Here is a 24,025-nt window from a genome sequence, read left to right as displayed (position 1 = left end):
AAATGGCATTATGCGCATTTTAGTACTTACTTAGCCTGCCACAACTATTATCCTAAGCTTCAAAAATTATTAGGATTATCCACAACCTCAACTACAACCGCTAATGACGTAGGCAATCCTTAATTGATGCTAGTCATCCGAACATTTCCAAAGATCGTGAACACTGTCTTCTGCGAAAACTGCCATTTTTTGGGGGGTTTTTTCGCATAAAGGAGGGAGAGCGGCTAGTCTGATCGTCTGTTTCCATAGTCCATGCCAGCTACCGTCTAGGTCGTTATACCTTCAGTTGCAGGTCAAAGCCTTTTCCATGGCTGACAGTTTTCCTTGCAAGCTACGGCATTGCCGTAACGAAACGTTCTCAAAGCATAAGAACAACTCATTAGTTACAAATATCACAGCTATTGCCACGTTCTAAATGTATTTGAAACGTAGTTTATTCCCGTAATTCTTTAAAACTGTTTTTGTTGCCCATCAGTCATTCTGATGGGACTCAGCAATGTTGTTGACATACCATAAAAGCTGGAGTCGTAAACTGGAAAAAAAATTTTTACGACCGACAACAGCCATATTGGCAGGCCTTAACAACTATGTTCATAGAGGGCTACAACTGTCCTTATAAACCATAACCCGCTCTTACATAGGCTGCCATAATAAGGCTGTCCTTGCAGGCCTCAGCTATTCATTCTCGTTCTCGTAGGCATAAACATAAACCGCAACAAGTACCTTCAAAGGCCTTAACAAGCATTTTGCTAGCGCACAACAACTATCTTGGTAGGCATCGACACTAAATAGCGCCCCAGACGGACTCGCGCGGGAACCTTTCAGCAGATGAGAGCAAGCGATTCGCTTTTACGAGGCCGTTTCGCCTGGCGAACTCTTTATACCGTAACCGGTCGGATGCAAAACTTCTCTCACCCGAAGAATACCCAGCTAGGATTTACGGCTGACCCCATGGCCAATTTTATAGCCGTCTATTTTTAATCTTTTATGGGAGTTTATCTATTTATAGCGGGACATGCCGGATTCTTATCCGGGCGCATACAAATGGCTCAGCCGTATCCCGTCCGTCACTTGCATCGCAGATTAGCTTATTGAGAAGAAATTTCCTCAACTTGGTTCGAGGAGCGAGGCCAAGAAATCCCAAGGCTATTCGGTCAAACGACTGGTCTCGTTGAATCGTTTACGGCGAGAGAGAGAGGGGTAGGTAGGTCTGCCTCATTTTCGCTATTTTTAGCAAGGGTCATACACGCATCTTGACTCAGGACTTACTTACACCCACGGTCTAGGTATATACCTAGACCGTGCCTACACCAACATATTCGCAGGCGGGTAAGCCATAACGGTTCAGAGGGGTTTAACGTTGATTACCCGTTCAGTGTTACACGCACATACTGCTACATATCCTGGTGATTTCTGCAAGATTACAGGTGTTCGTTGTTATCGACATTTCATCACAGTCCGTCCAATCGTGAAGGATTTCATGGGAAACGCCTATTAATAGAATCTCATCAGATGTAGTTCTCGTAAAATATTTTTGTGGCATCTGAATTCTGAATGAAAATTTTAATTTCTTACTCACGGGAAAAAGATTGGAAAAAGACAGCCCTGTTTGAGCCAAGGTTTTACTTATTTATTTATTTATTTATTTATTTATTATTTATTTGGTACGCCTCTCTCTCTCTCTCTCTCTCTCTCTCTCTCTCTCTCTCTCTCTCTCTCTCTCTCTCTCTCTCTCTGAGATATATATAATATTCAAGAAAGCATATTATGCATATTTTATGCATGTATATTCATATGTTTTAACTCAGAACGGTCATACATTTAAAGAAAAACGGATCGCCATTATTATAAATGTGTGTGTGTGTGTGTGTGTGATGTATAATTGGGTATAGGTCCTTTCCGATTTTCTGATTGAAAATAAATCTGGAGCCGGTCAGGACCTACACCCAGTCTTTTATTTGTCCTTCTGGTTATGAGAGATATATGAATCACGTGCCAGAATTATTATAATAATTCATATATAAACATGCTCATTTCACCTCCATGCACAATAATCCTTAATTAAACATGATGCCACTGCTTTACCGTAGACCTATCTTTACATTTCCCTCACTTTCTCTCCGGATTCGTACACATCTGGCAAACAGAAATCTGAAGCAGTGTGTAGTCCAGTGTGTAAAAAATAAATATTGAACCTCAGTGAGATGCCCCTCAGACTACTACTGATGCTGTTAAATAATAATAATAATATATTATTATTATTATTATTATTATTATTATTATTATTATTATTATGCCAAAGGGTAAACAAACAATAGAGTAAAAATTTTATATACTCGTATTTCTCCGTTTTTTGTCGCGCATTCATTAACATAAGAGGAGACAAAAGGTTCCTTCTTGTGTAGTTGTTCGTGGTAGTAGAACAGACTTCATTCTTTATAGCGTTGTGTTTTGACACTGATTTACTTAAAATAAGTACAGAAGAAAGGTCTTTCTGTCTATTGTATTTTGTCTGAACCTGATCTTTCTTTGTATGCTAAGGGTAGTTTTGATGTGTCTGCAGTTGCTGCTACAATTCTAAACTGTTCTGTATATATGCGCGCGCGCACACACACACACACACACACACACACACACACACACACACACACACACACACACACACACAACTAAAACAATTTTAGACACTATAATAGTTGAACTTTACATTTAAAAGCACTCGTATAAACTTGATTAAAAACACTAAAACACAGAAAATCAATGAGAAGTATGAAATGAACGACAAATAAGAACACTGATTCAAAATAACACGACACATAAGAACCCAGCCAAGCAGTGGAAGTGAGGAGACCGAAAGAAAGCCTTTTTAAAAACAATGACAACATGTCTGTAAAACATCAAATTAGGCTACACACAATTGCGTAGATGACAACTGGGTATTTAGAGTTGGAGCAGTCTTTTTTTGTTGAAAGAGATTCTAAAATGTTCGGGTCGATTTCATTGTTCACTCTTACAAAAACTTGGATGTTATACAGACATCTTGTCATTGTTTTATAAAAAGCTTTCTTTCAGTCTCCTCACATCCACTGCTCGGGTGGGTTCCTGTATGGGTTCTTTATGTTGAATCTGTTTTTTATTTGTCTTTTATTTCATACTTTTTCTTATGAGTTTTAGTGCTTTCAATAAAATTTATATGAATGTTTTCAAATGTAAAGTTAAACTATTATAAGATGCTTGCCCCTTCGTTTCTCCAAGAGCAACGGCTTCTTCTCTTTGATGATAACTTATTAATATATATATAAATATATATATCATATATAATATATAAAATATATATATATATATATATATATATATGTGTGTGTGTGGTGTGTGTGTGGGTGTGGTGTGTGTTGTGGTGGTGTGTGGGTGGTTGGTGAAATAAGAGATAATTTGAGTTCTCACTCACAAATCTACTCACCTAGTAGTAGTTTATAATCAGCATTTTATTTAAAACGACATTTTTTGTTGTTGGGGGAGGGGGTGGCGGCGAGGGAGAAACTTCTTTTAGCAAAAAAGATAGAAGTAGTCGATGAAAAATAAGAGCGAGAATTATCTGTCGCCTGCAGGGTAGTGACTTCCACACAGCTTTTTTTCTTTTTTCTTCCTCCTCTTGTCCAGATCTGCCCTCTGGACCTTCAATTGTGAGATGATTTCCCAAAATTAATGTCCTGAAGCAGAACCCGAAGAAACAGAAATACAAATAACAAGTAATAGTTGCATTATCATGTGTGTATGAGTGTCAGTGTTTTTGCACACACATCCAAAGACACACACACACATTATTTATATATATTATATATATGATAATATATTATATATATATATATATATATATATATATATATATCAGTCCGCTAAGTAAAGGACGTTGAGTCGAAAGATCTTGTAGCTACTCCAGTGTTTCACCTTCCTCCGTGGCTTATACCTTTATTTATGCATTTATCACGTTCCAGACTTGTTTCGTGATTCAGTTATACACACACACACACACACACACACACACACACATATATATATATATACACGCAACTATATTCACACTGACAATAATCTCCTCTTGAAAGGCGTTATAAAGGTAGATCCTTGGGTGAGGTCAAGTCTCTCATAACTGGTCGCTACAAGAGACCAATTATTGTGGATGAGTACTTACGCGCCAGTTTAAATCTCGTGAAATCTCTTCTAAATGTATACGTGCTTATGAGGCGAACGCGTTTATTCTTTTTGTGCGTATAAACATTTTCACGTTATCAAATCTTTGTGGCTATCTGAGAACAAGTCAAGACTAACTTGAAGTAGTCTCTCTCTCTCTCTCTCTCTCTCTCTCTCTCTCTCTCTCTCTCTCTCTCTCTCTGATTATCTTTTGAAATGGAATAGCTCGCACATTTTCTTTCTCATTATTATTATTATTATTATTATTATTATTATTATTATTATTATTATTATATTATTATTATTATTATTATTATTATTATTATTATTCAGAAGATGGAACCTGTTATTATGGAAGAAGCCCACAGGGGCCCTTGACTTTAAATTCAACCTTCCAAAGAATATGGTTTTCATTAGGAGGAAGTATGAGGAGGTAATGGGAAATACAGAAAGAAGAGATGCCACTTATTAAAAAAGAAAATAATTAATTATCAAATATATAAAAATGTATCAAAATTCACGGAGATAGCATAAGGGTAGTAGTGCATTGCGCCTTCGCTCGACCCTCTGAAGTTCCAATTGCACGACGTCCACAGTCAAACGGTGTGAGAAATAAAAGACCCCTAGAACTGAGAAGTTCGACAACGAGGCACATTTACTCCATATTGATGCTGCTGTTCAGCGATTCTGTTTTGCTCTCGGCAGATAAAGGCGATCAGGGATCAGTTGTCAACGTGAAAAATTTCTTTTGAAATACAAGCTACGAAAAAGTGAAAAAACAAATTTCTTTTGAAATACAACTTACGAAAAAGTGAAAAAACAAATTTCTTTTGAAATACAACTTACGAAAAAGTGAAAAAACAAATTTCTTTTGAAATACATCTTACGAAAAAGTGAAAAAACAAGAGACCATCCGTCGATGAGCCATGTCATAACTACTACTATAGTAGATTCACATCAACCGTGCATTTGACGTCTAGGCCAGTCCCTTACGACGCTCCTGATTGGCTTTTATAAAGCCCAAGGTAGTCATTTGTTGGGGGGTTGCGGCTTATCCCCCAAAGAGCCGCACCTTCTGGAGGACAGGTCAGGGCGAGAAGTCACTCAGCTACCGTTTCTTTCAAATGTAGATCACAGGTCACTACAGTCATCTCTGCAGTGATTTAGTTTTACATTCTTCGAATACAACCATAGTCTTGATTTTTTTTATATAATCTAAATTATAATTTAAATAATGCCAAACAGCTGCGCCGTGTTTGGTTGTTATTCAAATAGTAGGAAAAAGGAGGCGTCCTTTTTCCGATTCCCTCGTGGTGAGGAAACAAGACGGAAATGGGTTCATCGTTGTAAGAGAAACGACAACTTTAACACTACTACTCATCGCATTTGCAGTAAACATTTTGAAGAAAATGCATATAAAAGAGACCTGCAGCAGGAACTTCTTGGATCGCGAGCCCCAGCAATGAAATACAGACGTCTGAAGAGTTGTGAAAATAATGATTCCAATGAAACTGATCTTGAAAAAGAGCTTATGATTTCTGCAATGGTGTTGCCTCTGCTAAAGATGAGAAGATGCCAGACGAAGATTCAGAAAACTTTGAAAATGAATTTCATGAAAGAACTATAGAGAATATTGCAGACGAAGAGGGCCTTCGAAATGTTGGAGGTTATGTGGCATCTAAATTTCCAGATTATCAGTTCTTAGGATGTAAACTTTAAAAAGTGAAAGGTACCTGAATCAGTGCAGTAGAGCGACATGGTGATAAATTAACGGAGCCAAGTGCTGAGCTTTTTGAAAAATTAAAGGTAATGGAAAAAATGTTTCAAACATACAATGAAGAAAATACACAGAGACCAGGCAATGGAGTATTATACGACTTGGCACGCCATATTAAGAATTGTGCATCCTTGCCTTTTAAAGTAATATTGTTTTTTGTCAGATGTCAGATGTTTTTTAGGATGAGAGTTCTGAATGCCCAAATTTTATCAAGTAGGTAAAAAAAGAAAAGATGCATAAATTAACTAAATAATCCCCCTTTTACTAAGTATTTTTCATTTCTATGTATCATGAAGCCAGATACTGTTATGTGTTATCTGTGTATATTCATAATAGTTTATTAAAATAAGGTATTGTAAAATTTTAAATAAGCCTTTGTAAATACATGTCAGGTCAAATGCTAATTTAATATCTTTTTAAGTCCTATCAAGCATATTGATTTAAGGTTCTTATTATATATTAGAAAGCCAAACATTATCAATCCACGATTTTGTATGTGTAGTACAATGACCTATATGAATTCAAAAGAACACCAAACGTGTACAAGATAACAGAGTGAAGGACATATGGCATTTACAGCTCTAATCCCTTCGACCCAAGGAACTTAAGTTGTTCCCCAAGGTACAGGTTGCATTGATTTTATCACTGTTATAGATACATGAGGCCTTACGAACAATACCTAACTTTCGTGCGGTGTTTGCTGAAACTTTCATTATATGTTTCTCAAAAGTTAGATGCGAGTCAAAAGTTACACCTAGAATAATTAAAGATTCAGTTTCGTTCAGTAAAGTTCCATCCAGCTGAAGGGGAGGATAGGGTGGGAAATCTGTACGAGATCTACTAATCAGTAAAGTGTTCGTTTTACTGGAGGTCAGCCTCGTACCCCACCGACTACATCAGTGTCCCGATTAAGGCATTAACCCACAACCATATTCCGCCAGTTATTCAAAATTGTGTTGATAAATTTGTATCTTTGCGTTTCAGTGACATAGTATCTCAGTAACTTGGTAAGTTAACTTTTGGAATCGTTAAGTAAACTCCATAATTGAAGTAGGAGCCGAATACGACGTCCATGTCGCCAGGAAAACGTCTAAGCTCAAATGCTCCTCCTATTTTTGGTTGAACACTTAAAAAAATACTCCAATTTTTTTTTCATCTGTTATTCTTCAATAATGACGCTATGAATTCTTGACCTCTTACTATCTTTGACGAATTTCTTAGCCGTATATTTAAACAAATAACAAAACTTTCGGATTCTCGCTCAACATAACACGTGCCATTCTATTACCTCGAACAGCCTCAAAGGCGAAAAATCCTTTGTTTTTAAGCGTAACAATTCCACCATCATGCTTTTCTGTCACATTCTAGTCTAGAACCTCGTCACGCAATCTCCCCCTCTCCACAAACATTTTCTTCTTCTTCTTCTTCTTCTTCTTCTTCTTCTTCTTCTTCTTCTTCTTCTTCTTCTTCTTCTTCTTCTTCTTCCTTTTTTACACAGAATATCAAACGGCAAAACGTGTGGTCTGATCTCTCCGCAATCCGGAGAGAGTTTTGTTTTATGAAAAGTAATGACCTTACCCCGGATGCTCAGACGGCACCATAAAAGCCAGGACAAAGACACGTTCACGCACATACGTACTTACACACGAACAAAAAATATGTGCCCTGTGCGTGTGTGAGTGTGTATGTGTGTGAGGAAGAAAAATACAGAGATCCGGGATTATTATCTCTCTCTCTCTCTCTCTCTCTCTCTCTCTCTCTCTCTCTCTACTCTTTGATGTAGAATTACAAATCGTGAATTTGGTCCTTTGCTTTTAGTCTTTTTTCAGTGAATAAAATCAAACGAAGCGCGGAAAACCAAGATGACTGAGCGTCCCATAACATCTTTATCACGTACACTTAAACACACACACTCATGCATGCGAACAAACAGCGATGACTCGGGATGAATTTAAGATTCCCCGCGTTAGCCTTTTTAAAATTCCCCGTAAAGCCGCCTTAATGGCCAAGAACATTGTAATTACACTCCATTATGAATCTTCAATATAAAAGCCATAGAGATTAAAGGAGACAGATGCAGCGTCAAGTTCCGGGAGTAATAAAGAAGAAGAAGAAGATGAAGTTGAACATTAGTACGAAATGGCCCCTGACTAAGTTCATAAAATTGATAATAATAACTTTGCTAGACTGTGTTGACAAAGTCGATTAAAGGAATCTTGCGGAATTACAGTGAACGATTTTATACCCAACTTTAGCTTGTTAGTGAATGTTATGAAGTTGATGATGGAAATTATATGAAGTTATAATTAATACGAATTTTCTTTGCCGTCTAAAACGACGGCGTTATGAGAAAACCTCGGGGTGGCGATTTGAGATCCTAGGGACATTACGTACCGTCTCGAAGCTCGGATCAAGATCCAGTTACCTTGCATATTTATGTAGAGGCCATTAGTGAGAGGCTGGCCCTGGGTTGGACGACAGCATATCTAAACGTGGAATTTAATGGTTATGGACTATCCATGGTGCATACAGACTCTGCCATCAAATTTATCAGAATCCTCTGACAAAGTTGCTGATAGAAATTATAATAAAAGATTGTTTTTATTATTAATTGTAATAACATAGTAAATAGCAACAACAATCATTAATTTCATTATTAAATGACAATAAAAAATATTGAATATATCCATAAGATAAGATTAGGATTAAATTCAGGTAATTTGATGGGGTCTTGTCGATATTGAGCAAGTCCGTAAAAGTAAGCGTTTGACAAATTGCATAGTCCTGGAGGGTATCACGTGCTTGTCTGTTTGTTTGGGCATCTATGCTTTTTGTGTATATTTATGTTTGTGAGTGTGTATGTACGTACTTTGTTGATGGTATGTAAGCGCTGGTGTGTGTGCACGATGTTTATTTTATTTTCAACTGCGTGTGTACGTATTTCGACACGCATTCATAAATTAGGAGGTCCTTCCTAGAGTCAGTGCAGCGAAATATCAAAGCCAGTACAGACTTAAAATACATTTAAAGCATAACGAGTGAGTTATCCCAGTTCCTGACCTCATTGCCGTCTCTCTTCTCCGCAGATCACACAAAAGCGGACGACTGCAAGCCCTCGAAGGCCCACGGCAGCGGCAGGGGAAGCGGCGGCGGCGGCAGCAGCAGCAAAAAGTCAAGGAAGCACAAAAGTCGGCAGCAGGAGCTGGAGGAACATCAGAAGGAGGAGCTCCTGCAACAGCAAGCTTTAATGAAGCAAGTCCAGCAGGATTTCGCCACTTTGCAGGAGGCCGTCCTCCTCGGAGACGATAACCCGAGCATCATGGACGGCGGAGGGGGAAGTGGCCAACAGCTCCCCGAGGAAAACGCCACCAAAGAAAAGGGAAAGAGAAGCAGAAGGAGGAAGAAAAGTAAGCAAAGGCCTTCCAAGTGAGTTTATTGCTCTCTCTCTCTCTCTCTCTCTCTCTCTCTCTCTCTCTCTCTCTCTCCTCTCTCTCTCTCTCTCTCTTGGCGAGTTTAATGGCATTGGTGTTTTTGTCCTGTAGGAATTTTTAGTGGGTTGATCATATTTTGGCATTTTTTCTTGTAAGTCATGCAAGTCTTCAGAATCTCTCTCTCTCTCTCTCTCTCTCTCTCTCTCTCTCTCTCTCTTGATGATGAAGAATTTGACAGCATTGCTTTTATTTTTTCCTGTAGGATTTTGTGGTGGTTTATCATATTTTGTTTTTCTCTCATGAAAGTCTTCAGAAGCATATGGGAAAGGGTTCCTAAAGCAGCATGGAAAAGTAATCTCTCTCTCTCTCTCTCTCTCTCTCTCTCTCTCTCTCTCTCTCTCTCTCTCTCTCTCTCTCCTGATTATCATGTAAATGGCGTTTAGTTTTATTTTTTCACGTGAAATATTTTAGTATTTTTATGGCCTGACATTTTGATTTTGCTCATGAAGATAGGTCTTGAAAGTATTCCAAAGCAAACATGAAATGGTCTCTAAAGCAATATGGGGAAATTAACTCTCTCTCTCTCTCTCTCTCTCTCTCTCTCTCTCTCTCTCTCTCTCTCTCTCTCTCTCTCTCTCTCTCTCTCTCTCAAGGAGCTGTGGCTTCGTGAACACTATAATAATGCAAAATCGCTTTACTTACAGAATGCGAGAAAAGCCGCAAACGAAGAAGAAAAGACCAGAAGACCAGAAAGGATAATGCATGATTGTTCTCCCGCGAAGGTCGAGAAGCAAAGCAAAAAGAGGAAAGAAGAGAAACGGGAGGAAGAAGAAGAAGAAGAAGAAGAAGAAGACTGTGAATGAGGAGAAGAAGACAGAAATGAAAACTGGAACAAAAGAAGGAAGTGTTCGGAAAGAAGTCCAGTGAGTAACAGTCAGCTTTCAAAGAAAAAGAAGAAGAACTGGTTTTAAGGAAAACGGAGAATAGTTGTCAAATTTACCTGCACATTTTTCGATGTGTGGAAATATTGTACTGCATTATTTAGTCATTCTTTGTGTTTTCAAGTGCCATGAGCAAATGCGAACTGGTAGCAGGAGGATTTTGATGTGTCTACGAGTGACCAGGTCAATGATGCCAGATACCGCGTTCAAGTAAGCTAATAGATATTGATGTGGTTTTACAAATAGCTTCGTGTACTTTTATGTATTTACAAATGCTTGAGAAATCTGATTGGTTCTCAAGTAACGATAAATTCCAGTGTGGTAGAAAAGAAGTGGATTTTATTGTAACAGTAGTCAATTCTTAAATATTTGCAAAGTGGATTTTAAATGTTTTTAGTAAAGTATCAGATGCAGATGGTTTCACAAACAAATCTATTTTCTGTTTTCGCCAAAGGCTAATTTGATTACGATGGCTTCTATCAACTGTGGTAAATTCCATTATTCGATTAGCCTTAATGTTCTATTCTCTACACAAAAATTCAAGAAAAGCAAAGGCTCATGAACACTGTTGAAAAATCTGACGGTTTGGAATGGTTCAGCTCATGGGGGCAAGAAATGACGTTGAATTTTATTAACTTGGAAATCAATCAAACGAAATTACATTTTACGTGTCAAATTCTCAGGTCTGGAATACTGGAAATTAGTTTGAAAATAGTTAGGTTCATTTAGGTGGGTTTAGCAGTAGCTCATTAAAGTGTGTTTATTGTCACCGAAGTTCACGATAGATGAGTCCCAAAAGTGGATTACGTGTGCTTAGATTCTTGTATTATGATTTACTTCGAGTTGATATTTTGAGTACAATTAAATTTTAAACGTGTCGGATTTTCAGTAAGTTAAAATATAAAATTGTATTCGTGGATAACACGAAGTAAATATTAAGGTAAGACGCTTAAATCCTGATACAGAAAGCTCTGTACTCGTGATCTACTTCTGGGTGGGTTTGCCTAAGCAGATTCTGATCAAGTCAGGAAATGGCTAACCAGCGAAGGAAAGGAATCCTTGAAAATGAAGGTCATTGCCAGTATTTTAGCGAATTATAAATTTCAGTTAGAATGAGAAAAATATGGATCCCATCGATACGTTAAAGAATTCCAGTGCCTTTCCAAGCACAGGATTGAGATCTGATTTTGGAAATAAATAGTGGTGTTTCTTAAAAGGAGTAAGTATAACTATAGTAGTTGTGTGAGGTCTGATGAGCCTGTAAATACAGCTTGTATACACGTAATAGTGAATCATCAACGTTCAGTTTATATGGCTCTGTTTATTTAGTATACTTATACTTAATGTGTTAGAATTAAAGATGCACTACAGTGCTCTAGAATTAAAGATGCACTGCAGTGTTCTATCTTGTGCCATGCCATAACTTGAGCACCATATCAGGGAAGGATCTTCGCTGAACTTTTCCCCCTTGTCACTGTTGGTTGCCCGTAACTGTTACATAACGCATTTATTAGGTTAAAGGAAGACAGTAATAGTAATCAACGAAATACGAGCGAGTGAGATACCCTTATTGGTATAGAAAATGTGATTAGGGACAGTGAAATATTACGCTCTTGTACAATATTATCCAGATCAACACTACTGGCATCATTACCATTATTGATACCAGTTCCTGTTGACAGTGTTTCTCCATTTCCTGCACTTCGGAATGATTTCGTTAGACGAAAAATATCCTCTTGAAATTAATCACTGCTTTAATAGTCCCTGAAAGACACGAGCACCCTTATATTTTAACGTAATCTCAAGTGCAGGAGAGAGAGAAGAAAGATTACAGATAAGAACGAATGAACGGGATCTGTTATGGTTGGGTCCAGTTTCCTCTCAAACACCAAAATTATTTTTTTTTATTTCAAATCATAATTAACAGTTTGTAAGACTTGCCAAGAATTGTTTGAAGAATTGCCAAGAATTGGCTCGAGGTTTGTCAAGAATTGTTTTAAGGCTCGTCAACAATTATATGGAGAGAACAATGGTTGTGAAGTTTTCGTCAGTGCTCACCTCACTGTCATGCAGAAGCATTGTGAATTAGAGGTAATGAAAAGAAGTAAATGTACTGTACGATTAAATAACAGAGAAAATCGCAGTCGGTTTTGGAAGAAGAAGAAGAGTTAAGTCTAAAACGATAGAGAAGGGCGGATCTTTTCCTCCATCTCCAATCCTCTTTCCTTTTAACACAACACCTTCGCCTTTCCACCTAACTGATACTGTCTTTTCCTCGGGAAATAATATTTCATTTTACGCCACTCACCGATGAATTCAGCATTACGGGAACCTGACAATCTACCAGAGAAGAGGACGATAAAAACAATGATAAGAATGACTTCTCTGAGGAAAGGAAAAGGTGCAAAGTAGTGGCTAAAAGAAATCGTGATAGGAAGTGGCACTCAAATGGTTTCGGAAAGTTTTACAGTGATTGACAAGCAACTCATAAGAAGAAATATATGTGTGTGTCTATATATATATATATATATATATATATATATATATATATATATATATATATATATATAAGAATCGAACAGAGGGGCGCTGTTGTTTCAGATCGTCTCCCAACTCTCATATTCCCGAATCAATGATTTTCCTGTGATACATTTCCATGTGTAGTTTGGAATAAACAAAAAAAAGCACAAAAAAATAAATAAATAATAATAATTAATTAATAGATATAGATGAGGATCTTTGCAAAGGAGCAATTATCTTCTCTTCCGTAATTCATAATTGATTCTTAATCATAAGATATAATAATATTTAGAATGAGTATATGTTAATGTGGATTATATTAATATCATTATTTACTATAACTATTTATGATAAGGATGATGATAATGATAACGACACACACACACACACACACACACACACACACACACACACACAGTAGTTATAATCGAGGATAATGTTTTATCTCAGCCGCGAGTTTATCTCCTTTATCGTTATCATGATCAAAACACTGACCGTTTCACTACTCGACATTCCCTACGTCCGGTCTCTCTCTCTCTCTCTCTCTCTCTCTCTCTCTCTCTCTCTCTCTCTCTCTCGTACGGATGCTTGCTCGCTCTCATCTATCACGACCCGTTTCCGGCTGTTCGAGACTTTGTACTAATTAATACATCGTGTTGAGTCATCCCTGCACTACGGTTTCTTTATGAGAGAATAACTGTTCCATACCGTTTCACTTTGTAGGGACTGACGAAAAAGTTTATTTTAATGTAACAGACAAGGCAAACATCAACGAAATGGGCTCTCTCTCTCTCTCTCTCTCTCTCTCTCTCTCTCTCTCTCTCTCTCTCTCTCTCTCTCTCTCCACACCGCGACAGAAGACTAATTAATATAATAACGAGATGAATCATGTATGATACAAGGGAAGAAACAAATTATTAATATAGTAAAACATGTAGGAAGTTGTATTAATTATTTATGCGAACCTTTATTTTTTATTTTATTTTGCACTATACTAAGCTACGTGTATTTAGTACCTGGGTTTTGTAATTATAAATGGCTCTTAGTAGTGTATTTGTGAATTTATTACATGAGGCCGGTTTGCTAATGGCGCCTTTTATTTTTCTGGGCGCGCGCGTTTTTGGGCGTGCGAATTCTTGGGCCCGCCCAGACGGGCGTCTCAAGCACAACCCCGGAACAGTATTATCCTTAAGTGCTTCAGTTCAGTTGTCGCCGCAATGCTTCTCGTTTTTTGGATTAGGAGCTGCCAGAAGAGACGTGACTTGTTGTATACTTTAGCTTTGTACCCTCGATTTCTTGTTAAAAGTTAAGATATGGCTTCCCTCCGAAGGCAGGAGATGAAGTTGTATATTTATTGGCGTGAAGATTTCCTTAACCACGTATTTAATCGCAAGAAATAGTTTATATATATATATTCATCAGTTACTCTAATCACTTGAATCCTACTAGTCAAGGAATATGGAAGAAATCACATGGACACGTCGTCATCAGAGGAACAGAGGAAATGCCAAAATACCCAAGTTGATCCTGAGTATGTATATATATATATATATATATATATATATATATATATATATATATATATATATATATATATATATATATTCACACCGCTGAAGTATGTTTTAATACATTTTTTATATACATTCATGTACATTTACATACGTCATATACAATAGCGCACAAATAAATACCACCCTCCCATATATATATATATTGTGTGTGTGTGTATATATATATATATATATATATATATATATATATATACATATATATATACATATATATATATATATATATATATATATATATATATATATATATATATATATAACCCATTAATATCGAATTTACTATACCTTTGGAATAATTTCCTTCCAAAATGAATTAGAATGCAGCTCTATGAAGGGGTATGGAGCCTTTGGTTATTACTGAGGTGCACTATAGACATTACTGAAGGTTCAATGCAGTGTTCTTTCGGTCCCTAGGTGCAACCCCTTTCGTTCCTTTTACTGTTCCTCCATTCATATCCTCCATTCATCTTGCTATTCAACATCTCATAACATTTGCTTCATAGTACAACTGCGAAGTTTTCGTCCTGTTACACCACTCACTTTCTACTCCCAATTATCGTTTCAGTGCTGAATGACCTCATAAGCCCCAGTACTTGGCCTTTGGCCTAAATTCAATATTCCATTCTATTCCTAACCGGGATTTGAACCCATACTTCCGTGGACATGGGTTTGGACTCATTATACATGTACTATATAAGTTCTTTTTAGTGAAAATTATTCCTGAGGTATATTGAACCGTTATTAATGAACTATGTTTGGATTAATACTTGAAGTGTAAAAACGTAAAACACACGCACACACACACTATAATCTCGCTCAGTGTCTTTTTTGTTCCATACTACCTATGTGACTCCCAAGTCGTGAGAGAAACAGAATTAAAGGTTAAGTTGTGACGACATTAGCATATCTGAATCGCATCACAGAGCGAATCACCCTCTCAGCCAGGAGACGCAAGAAGAAGACGGAGGAGGCTGTAGATCAACTGATCACTGGTGTGTTTACTACTAGTCTTAACTCAATTATGTATGGCAGACTGCAATGAAAGAACACGGGAAAAAAGAGAGAATAAAATTGGGAGAGATATGCTGGTCGTCATTTAACCTATGTATTTCAGAGCTTTAGGTCAGGAGCCTTCATTCATTTATGTAATAGTACAGTTTATGACTTTTTTTTTTCTCTCTCTGAGAGTAGACAGAGTTTTTATGAACACAGATGTCTTAGATTCAGCCAACCTTGTGCTGGCAGTAAAGAACACAAAAGTCTGATTAACCTCGAAATTTGTGACTATAGGTTTTCGGTAAATGAAATAGAAAATACTGTATTAGTAAATCAGTTTCTAATAAAGAACTTCTATTTTGAATGAAAGGTTTTCATTTACATCCTTAGTTTAATTATATTAACATATATATATATATATATATATATATATATATATATGTAGTATCTATATATATATATATATATATATATATATATATATATGGAAAGGTAAAAATAGAAATGTTGGCAGCAATGAAGTTAAACTGGGATACTTCATGAGGACTTGAACATTGAGAATTACAACATCAAGTGGGCTTATGCAAGCACGAACTCCAGTTATGTCACGCTAAATGTCAAGACTTTCCTTACTTTTGCAACGACTTTTTTTTTATGGTATTGGTAGTTATAACAATTTTCCAACATGTGATATTTTGAGCTTGACCTGGTTTACAAATGACCGCATGTTTATTGTGGAGTACCTTTCGGGTTAGCTACAGTTCATTCAGAGCTTTACTCCATGCTATTCGTAATGACAACAGCATTAGTCAATGACGAATGTGTGCCAAAGTTTCTATAGCCTACTACAACAATATGTTCCTTTTTGCTTTGTCTGCTGTTAGGTGGTGTTACTGTCGTATACTTTTGTTGTAGACTCCTTGATGATGTGTTTGATCTTGGGTTGTAGTGTAACCACAGTGTCGTGGGTGTGTCTCCTGTTTATTAGTAAGGAGTACTACATCAAAGACTGTTATTTCATTGTTGTGAAAATAATAATAAAAAAAAAGCAGCCGTAGCTGATGATATTAAAGAAAAGTAAGGTAAGTTCATTTTTAAATTGACCATTTCTTGAAGCATAAGTAAAGGAAATAAAGGCAAAATCGTAGGGTAGGCCTAGAGTTTGACTGACTGTGAAATTTTTTCAAGGTGCAGATAGAAATCTAATCGTCTTTTGTCTGAATGAAATTGACGGTTTTTTTTTTTAAGCATACCTTTGACTTCATGGATATTGACAGTACTAAGGCAAGTGTTTTCACTCCTTCCACCCATACATCTGACAATTTTTACCTGTGGCAAAAATTGGTTGAGGTAATGCTGTAATTTAATATAGCTGAAAGGGCACCATATGAACTTTTGTTCAGGAGGTAAAACTGTATAGAAAAACGTCAACTGCCATAGTGTAGCTCGCCGCTGAATAATTATATAGATCTACCAAGGTTAGGTTGGGTGGTGTCCAGGTGCCTACCCTCAGTCTAGGAAATGACCTACGCTAGGTTGGGTGGTAGAGCTAAGTAATAAATAGTATTTGGGTTGCTTATCAAGAATTTACCGTTATATTTTGGGGGTCGACTGTAATTGATCAGTAATTTACCTTAGAACTTTATACAACAAGGTAAGGGACTTTTTAAACCCACCTATAGTATATTAATCTTTGAACGTCCAAATTCATTTTCTCATACTTCATTTGTTAATTTTATCATACTTCTTATATTACTACCAAACTTACTTATCCATGTGACTGCTGATATGCAGGAAAGGGAGATGGACATTGTTTCATCCACACACCTTGCCACAACTACGTAGCTATAGGCAAGTTCATTCCATGTTTTCATGCTGCTTTCTCAAGTTGTCAAACCAGCAGGCCTCTCGAGTGTTGGACAGTCCATAAGTTACCAGTAACCAGTGGTCAAGAGCAGCATGAGCTCTTAACAAGCTGATTTCATATTAGCCAGTCTCAACATATTGAATATCTCCAGATTCCCTCAGGCAGCCAGACTCATAGATTCCTTAGGATAATATTGTACTACTTTTTCACCCAGAGACAACACTGGAGGGTTTAGTTTCCCTAAATTCCATAAGCGCTTTCAAGCTTCTACATGGGTGGTCAGCTATTTAAGGGCGTCAGCTGTATTTCACCGTGTGAAGTATGTACTGGCCCCTGGGTGTAAATTACAGTCAACCCCCCAAAAATAATGGTAAAGTCTTAATAAGTAACCTAAATACTATAGGAAACTGTAATTTCAAAACAAATACCCAACGCAGAGTTATTACCTAGATCTACCTTATGTTAGAGGCGGGATCCAGGGAAGATCCTGGATGCTGGGTAGAAGCATATTTAACATTTTTTAAAAAGCTTTACATATCGTGGTTCTTAAGCATCAGTTCAGAAGTTTTGAGCTTGCTCGTTAGTAATAGACATAATTTATTTTATTTTACATTAATTTCATGGAATAAAGAAAATTTATTTTACTTTACCAGTTATTTTCAACCCTCACCACAACTACAAATTTCCTCGCCCTTCAAATCCAGCACTAGTATACATATACTATATACATTTCAACAATACATCCATCCCAAAATCCTCTCCAGTCTTTTCTCTCTGTTGCCCATCTGCAAACATGCCTTCAAAGGGTCCACACAATTTTTTTTTTATTTCTAAGGACAGCTAGTTTAATTTTGGATTGATTAGTAGGGCTGTAGAGCCTCTTCTGGACCAGTTTTATTTGGATTATCTTAATCCTAAAGGGGCTACCAGCCAAGACTAAAGAGCCCTCTACCCTAACTAGCGTGGACAGAGTTGTCAATCCTAGACATAATTGCCCACCTACTGAGTAAATCATCCCTATACCCACTAGTGTGACAAAATACTTTATTTTTTAGTAGTTATTAGTAGTTACTTGACCTTTCAAGACAATTCATTACCCTATTGCTTACTACAAGTTCCTTGAACTTTGACACGACAGTTTATTCCCCAAATGCTTTCAGCGAGTTCCTTTAACTCTTGTGCGTTAGCATCAGTGACCCGGTATTTATCATGCCAGGTAACTTACTGATCAGTCAGCATTTCATTCAAAAAGTTGACAAGATGTGGAGAGTGCATTTAACAGGAAGGTAGAGTGGTTAGAGGAACTTTAAGCTTTAAACCACTGACTGGTCCTAAATCCATATCTTACATGTTCAAGATTTTGTTTACTATTTTATACCCTTGTGGTGTACTGATTTGGTGTCCCATCATCATTGTGGCCTCTGATGCTCCATGATGCAAAAGACCTTGGTGATATTCCACCACTTGCCTTTCTTTGTGCTCTGTCTTCAAAGACTTCCATTCATCTCTACCTTCCCTTATAGTTTTCATCAGAATAGGTTTGCGTTTTCCAATTCTTCTGGTGCCCATTTGCCACTGTTACTAGTTTTCTGCTCGGGGTTGTGCCTAGGACAGGTTGAAGTTATTTCCATTTAATTGTTATCTCGTGCATGCACGGAACTTCTTTCATTTCCCCAATGGTGTCATTCCTAACTCCCTCTGGCAATTCTTAAAGCTTTTTTTTTTTTTTGTTCTACAAAATCTTTGGGTATAGTTTCGTTATCATAGCATGATTTACGACCGTATAATAATGCTGATCATACTAGACATATGCATTCTTATTTCTGTGTGGTTTCATACTCTTTGATTTAAAAATCATATTCTGCTTGCCGATTGTCAAATTTCCCATTTTTAGTCCTTTACTAAATTCCAGCTCCAGAGAACTTGTACTGATTGTTATTGCTCCTAAGTATTTGAAAGATTCTAATACATCCAATAAATCCATTATGTAGCTAATGTTATTTTATCCCATTGTGCATACCCTATCCTTGTTATTTTTATTTTTCTTAGGTTCGAGTTCCATCTGTCTTTATATATAACACATTCTGTTAAGCGAACTTAGTAAATCTGTAATAAATTTATTATATTTCTATCCCACACATCACTTGTGCTACTTATTATATGGATTTTTTCTCCAATTATGATTCATCCAGCTCTGTATGAGATTTCATCCTGGTTTTCTCAAGTTCTATTTGACTACTACATTATTTCTCCCATTCTGCAGTGAACTCTCAACTCCCATACATTGTCATCAGGTCCAGTTTTAAGCCTGGTATTTGAACAGTTTGATCAAATTGGTCCTGTGCCTTAAGGGTGGTCCCTGCTCCAGAGTTTCTGTTTGAAGCCTTTTCTGTTTTGTAAGAGGAATAAACTGCTACCGAAAACATAAAATGAAGAATGAGGTAGTGTTTTTCCTCGCATTATTGTGCATACTATATTAACAGGAAAATTTCACTTGGAAAGTCATTTTTGTATTAGACATGAAAAAATAAGTCTTAATTTCTATCATTTTCTAATTGGCCCCATTCCTAGCACCAGCCCTGATTGTCATGTGGGCTGTTACTCAATTTAGCTAGCTCTTGACCTTTGCAAAAAACCTTACCATACTTTAGCTTTATAGATGTAATTATTACTAAATGTTTGGATTAGCTCTGTAAGAATTTGTATATGTCCCCAAGCTCTGTGGAATTTGAGGGTACTTTGGTTTTTGGCCAGCTAATCCAATTCTGCATGCAAGTTTTAACATACTCTGTATGTATAGCTCGTTACCTTATTTAATGACTTGAAATACCGTACCATACTTTTTGTAGCCATTCAGACTACAAGTCTATATCCTTTTCAGTAGTTCCTCCGGCTGTTTCCCATTAGTATAGGAAATATCACTATTGATAGGCAATATAAAAATATATTCCAGATAAATTCAAGTTTTTCATATTAAATTTATATAAGAATAATTTAATATTTACAGATCCACTATTTGATTAAATATAGCAAGAATGAATATTGCAGCCCATTCAGTAAACATACATGATACTGATCAACTTTTTTAATCGAGATGCAAGACTCCTCAACCATGTGAGGCCACCTGATATTAATTCGAAAAAATATATAAACAGAACATGTGGTTCCTAGACCTAAGAAAGTAAAAACGTACAGAACAGGAGCAATGAAAGGCCCGTCCACACTAGGAAACATTGTTTGCAAATAATGTTTCCTGTCCAGACCTCAGTTATCGTCAAGATACTTGTCGGTGCAGTAGCCTCTGTATTCTTCTTGGCTATTTTAATGCACTCGAGGAGGGAGGGGAGATTCAATTAGGCTTCTTTTCTTTTCCCTATCCTTTATTGGTGCCCAATAAATACCATTTATAGGGAGGAATAGGGATTCAATGATGCATAAATTTTTCTTCAAAATTAAAATAATACAATTGATTGGGAGGCAATTTATTCACATTCGGCTATTCGCTCCATCTTCCCCTCAACCCCCAACCTCCAAACATCCTAGGATGCACTGACCTCCCTTTACCACCCTGTATCGCATGAAACCAGCAATAGATAGATATAAGGATTATTTCAAAAATTTCCTTCACCAACAAAGCTTAAATGTGTCCTCAAAAGATTTTCTGCTCAGAATAACTTTCTTTCATTTCCCACAATATTTGCATAAACTCATGTTACACCCTGTATATACACATACATATATACACACAACATATATATAAACATTCATACAATGTATGTGTATATATACACATATGCATATGTATATATTAACATATACATGCATTATAAATTTGTATATATACACTTACACAGAAACACTAAATGTTTTCCATTCTGGATGGGAAACAAATATACAGTAAAATTTGTTTGCAAACAATGTTTCCTAGTGTGGACAGGCCTTAAGATGTCATATATGTTAAGACAAGGTTTCAAGGTGCTGGAAACATATCATTAATGCTGTTCAAATGTGAGCAACAGCAAAAATGGCTGTTATCCCACAGTTATCCAGCAGAGACAAGTCTTAACTTTTGGGAACAGAGTAAAAAGGTTTTAAAGGTGTAACAGGAGGAAATCCTTACCATTGCACTTGAAACAATTGTTAAGAGTGGAAAGCAAGATGGAAGATTGAATATGGAACGGAGGTACAGTAAATGGAATGAAGGGTTAAAATGGGGCTTAAAGGGATGCTGCCTTATTGAATATTGCACTAGTCAAAGGATTCCAGACTTTGAAAAGTTATAACTAATCCTTCCAAAGGATAATGTTACAGTATACATCACTTATTAATTCAGTGGTGTGCAGTCCTACAATCATGACCTCCCATGGAGTAAGTTTTCTCTTCGGAAGTTATGTCATAGTCCCAAGGGCAGTTTTTTCTTTTCATGTTTCAAAGTTGTTAGAATATTTGTGCAAAACAAATTTTTTTTAACATCCACACTTTTTTTAGTGCTGGAAGTTCCTACAGTAAGCTGGAGTTTTATTAGATGTTATTAGATTGTGTTGTACTATTGTTCTTTTGGACACCAGCTACATTACTCTTATGCCTCTTACCTTTCCAGCAAGCTGTCCAACTTAACTTTCCTCATCCTCATTTTCCATTTAGAAAGAAGTCCTTGAGAACAAACCAATTCCAGTTTTAAAATACAATTAGGTGTGACAATAAAACTCTAAAGGTAATTAAATTTTAATTTATAAGCTTTGCAAAAGTGCTATACTGTAATTCACATCCTTACCACACCAACTTGAAAACAACATTTGGTTGAACCCCATTATATATTTTTATCCTACTTGTCTGATGACTTCCCTGAACCAGATGCTTTTTCTTGTTTAGCTGCTTCAGCCTCTGCTTCCATTTTATCATGCTCTCCTATTAACTTTGTAACCTCTTCAACACCTAGAACAACCACCTCGGTTTTGCTGTCCTTCCTGATTAGTGTGGCCAATTCTAACTTCTCAGCATTCAACTTGTTCATATCAAGTGTTTTGCTCAAGACCTTAAGTGCAAGCAATAATGCACTGTGCAAGTCAGTTTCACCTTCCTTATACTCTTGTTTCAAGATAGACACAGCTGCCTATTAACAAAAGAAAATAAAATATTAAAACATCAAAATTATAATAAGAAAATAAAACATTAAAAAATATCCAAAATATACTGTGTACTTAAAATTGTTACATGGAGGGGTAAACTAGTTATCTCTAAACTTCTAAAAACAGCTACGTATCATTATTTTATCCTCAACTACCAAAATTATCAGTAAAGTCTGTTCTCCACTATCACAAGTCTGTCTTCTGGCAACCACAGATGTACAGTGGGGCTCAAATCTCATGCGACATGATTCTTTTTGTATCGTCCAGATTCTCAGACTCAACGTGACGTTGCCAAGTAGTGCTATTATTTTTCTTTTTTTATCTGTAATGTCATTCATGTCGAAAAGTTTGTGAATTCACAGCTAGCCCAATTTTCCTTATGGTTAAATAGATATGATCCCTTTTATGCATTGGTATAATTCTTAATCTGTGCGATTTGAACTGATTTTTTATTTTTATGATGCTCAGTTCAAAGTACGGTGTGATAAGGTTAGCGGTGCCAGCAATGAAAGCTCCTTGGACTGGTCAACATGACCACGTCTGCAGCATTATGACAGTAGACCTAATAAGCTCAACAGTCATAACAACAATTTCAAAGCAGGAATATGAATAAAAACAAGTTTTATTTGAATGTTGAAGTTTTCGGCTGCATTTAAGCTGCCTGTATGTTGGAAAATGTTTTATAGGCCTAAAAAAATAATCTAAGCCTTCTAAGATGTAATCTGTTACTGATGAACTTATTTGTAGAGATTACCTGTTCTTTGAGTAATACAATAGGAATATGAATTACAACCAGTTTGCTTTGAATGTTGAAGTTTCAGGCTGTGTATAAGCTGCCTGCCTGTATGTTGAAAAATGTTTTATAGGACTAAAAAAAAATAATCTAAGCTTTCTGAGATGTAATCTGTTACTATGTTTTTATTTGTAGAGATTACTTGTTCTTCGAGGAATAAAAAATAATGATGATTTTGGTTATTTGGAATATATTATGGCCTTATTGTAAGCGATAATCGTGTTTTCGCATTGAAATAATAGATAAATATGTTATTGTTATTATACAATTAAGTTTGTTCATACTTACCTGGCAGATATATATATAGCTGTATTTTCTGAAGTCGACGGAATGGTTCAAAACTCGCGGCACACGCAGTGGGCGGCCAGGTGGTAGTACCCATTCCCGCCGCTGGGAGGCGGATATCAGGAACCATTCCCATTTTCTATTCATATTTTATTAATGCCCCTGTCTCCTGAGGGGAGGAGGGCGGGCACTTTAATTATATATATCTGCCAGGTAAGTATGAACAAACTTAATTGTATAATAACAATAACATTTTGTTCATGCCACTTACCTGACAGATATATATATAGCTGAATCCCACCTTCGGATGGTGGGAAGAGACAGAATAGGATTTTTTAGGAAACTTAAATTAAGTAGATGATATACATCTTGGTTCCTCACCTGTTAGCAAAGTAGACTCTGTGATTACTGTCACTTAAGGCTGCTTTTGCTTAAATCAGAGTTGCCAGCCAGGTGGAGACCTGTAGTGCTGGTGCGCTCTGGATGATCTGTCAACGGGTACGAGACCTCAACGTGACAAG

At 36.6% G+C, this 24,025-nt stretch overlaps 2 protein-coding genes across 2 annotated transcripts in view; one reads left to right on the top strand and one right to left on the bottom strand.

Moving 5' to 3' along the window:
- The window catches only part of LOC135220286 (follistatin-like), a 220,668-nt gene extending 206,959 nt beyond the window's left edge, over positions 1 to 13,709 (top strand). Inside the window, exons 6-7 of the mRNA XM_064257544.1 lie at positions 9,055 to 9,394; positions 10,104 to 13,709. Of these exons, the coding sequence (XP_064113614.1) occupies positions 9,055 to 9,394; positions 10,104 to 10,158 (395 nt within the window). The 3' untranslated portion in view covers positions 10,159 to 13,709. The remainder of the gene's footprint in view (positions 1 to 9,054; positions 9,395 to 10,103) is intronic.
- Positions 13,710 to 22,010: 8,301 nt separating this feature from the next.
- LOC135226126 (proteasome subunit alpha type-4-like) overlaps positions 22,011 to 24,025 on the bottom strand; it is a 34,752-nt gene continuing 32,737 nt past the window's right edge. The window contains exon 5 of the mRNA XM_064265576.1: positions 22,011 to 22,410. Coding sequence (XP_064121646.1) covers positions 22,123 to 22,410 — 288 coding nt within the window. The 3' untranslated portion in view covers positions 22,011 to 22,122. The remainder of the gene's footprint in view (positions 22,411 to 24,025) is intronic.

This window comes from Macrobrachium nipponense, chromosome 20, assembly GCF_015104395.2.
Source record: "Macrobrachium nipponense isolate FS-2020 chromosome 20, ASM1510439v2, whole genome shotgun sequence".
In the NCBI taxonomy this organism is placed as follows: domain Eukaryota; kingdom Metazoa; phylum Arthropoda; class Malacostraca; order Decapoda; family Palaemonidae; genus Macrobrachium; species Macrobrachium nipponense.
This window is presented reverse-complemented; position numbering and strand designations above follow the sequence as displayed.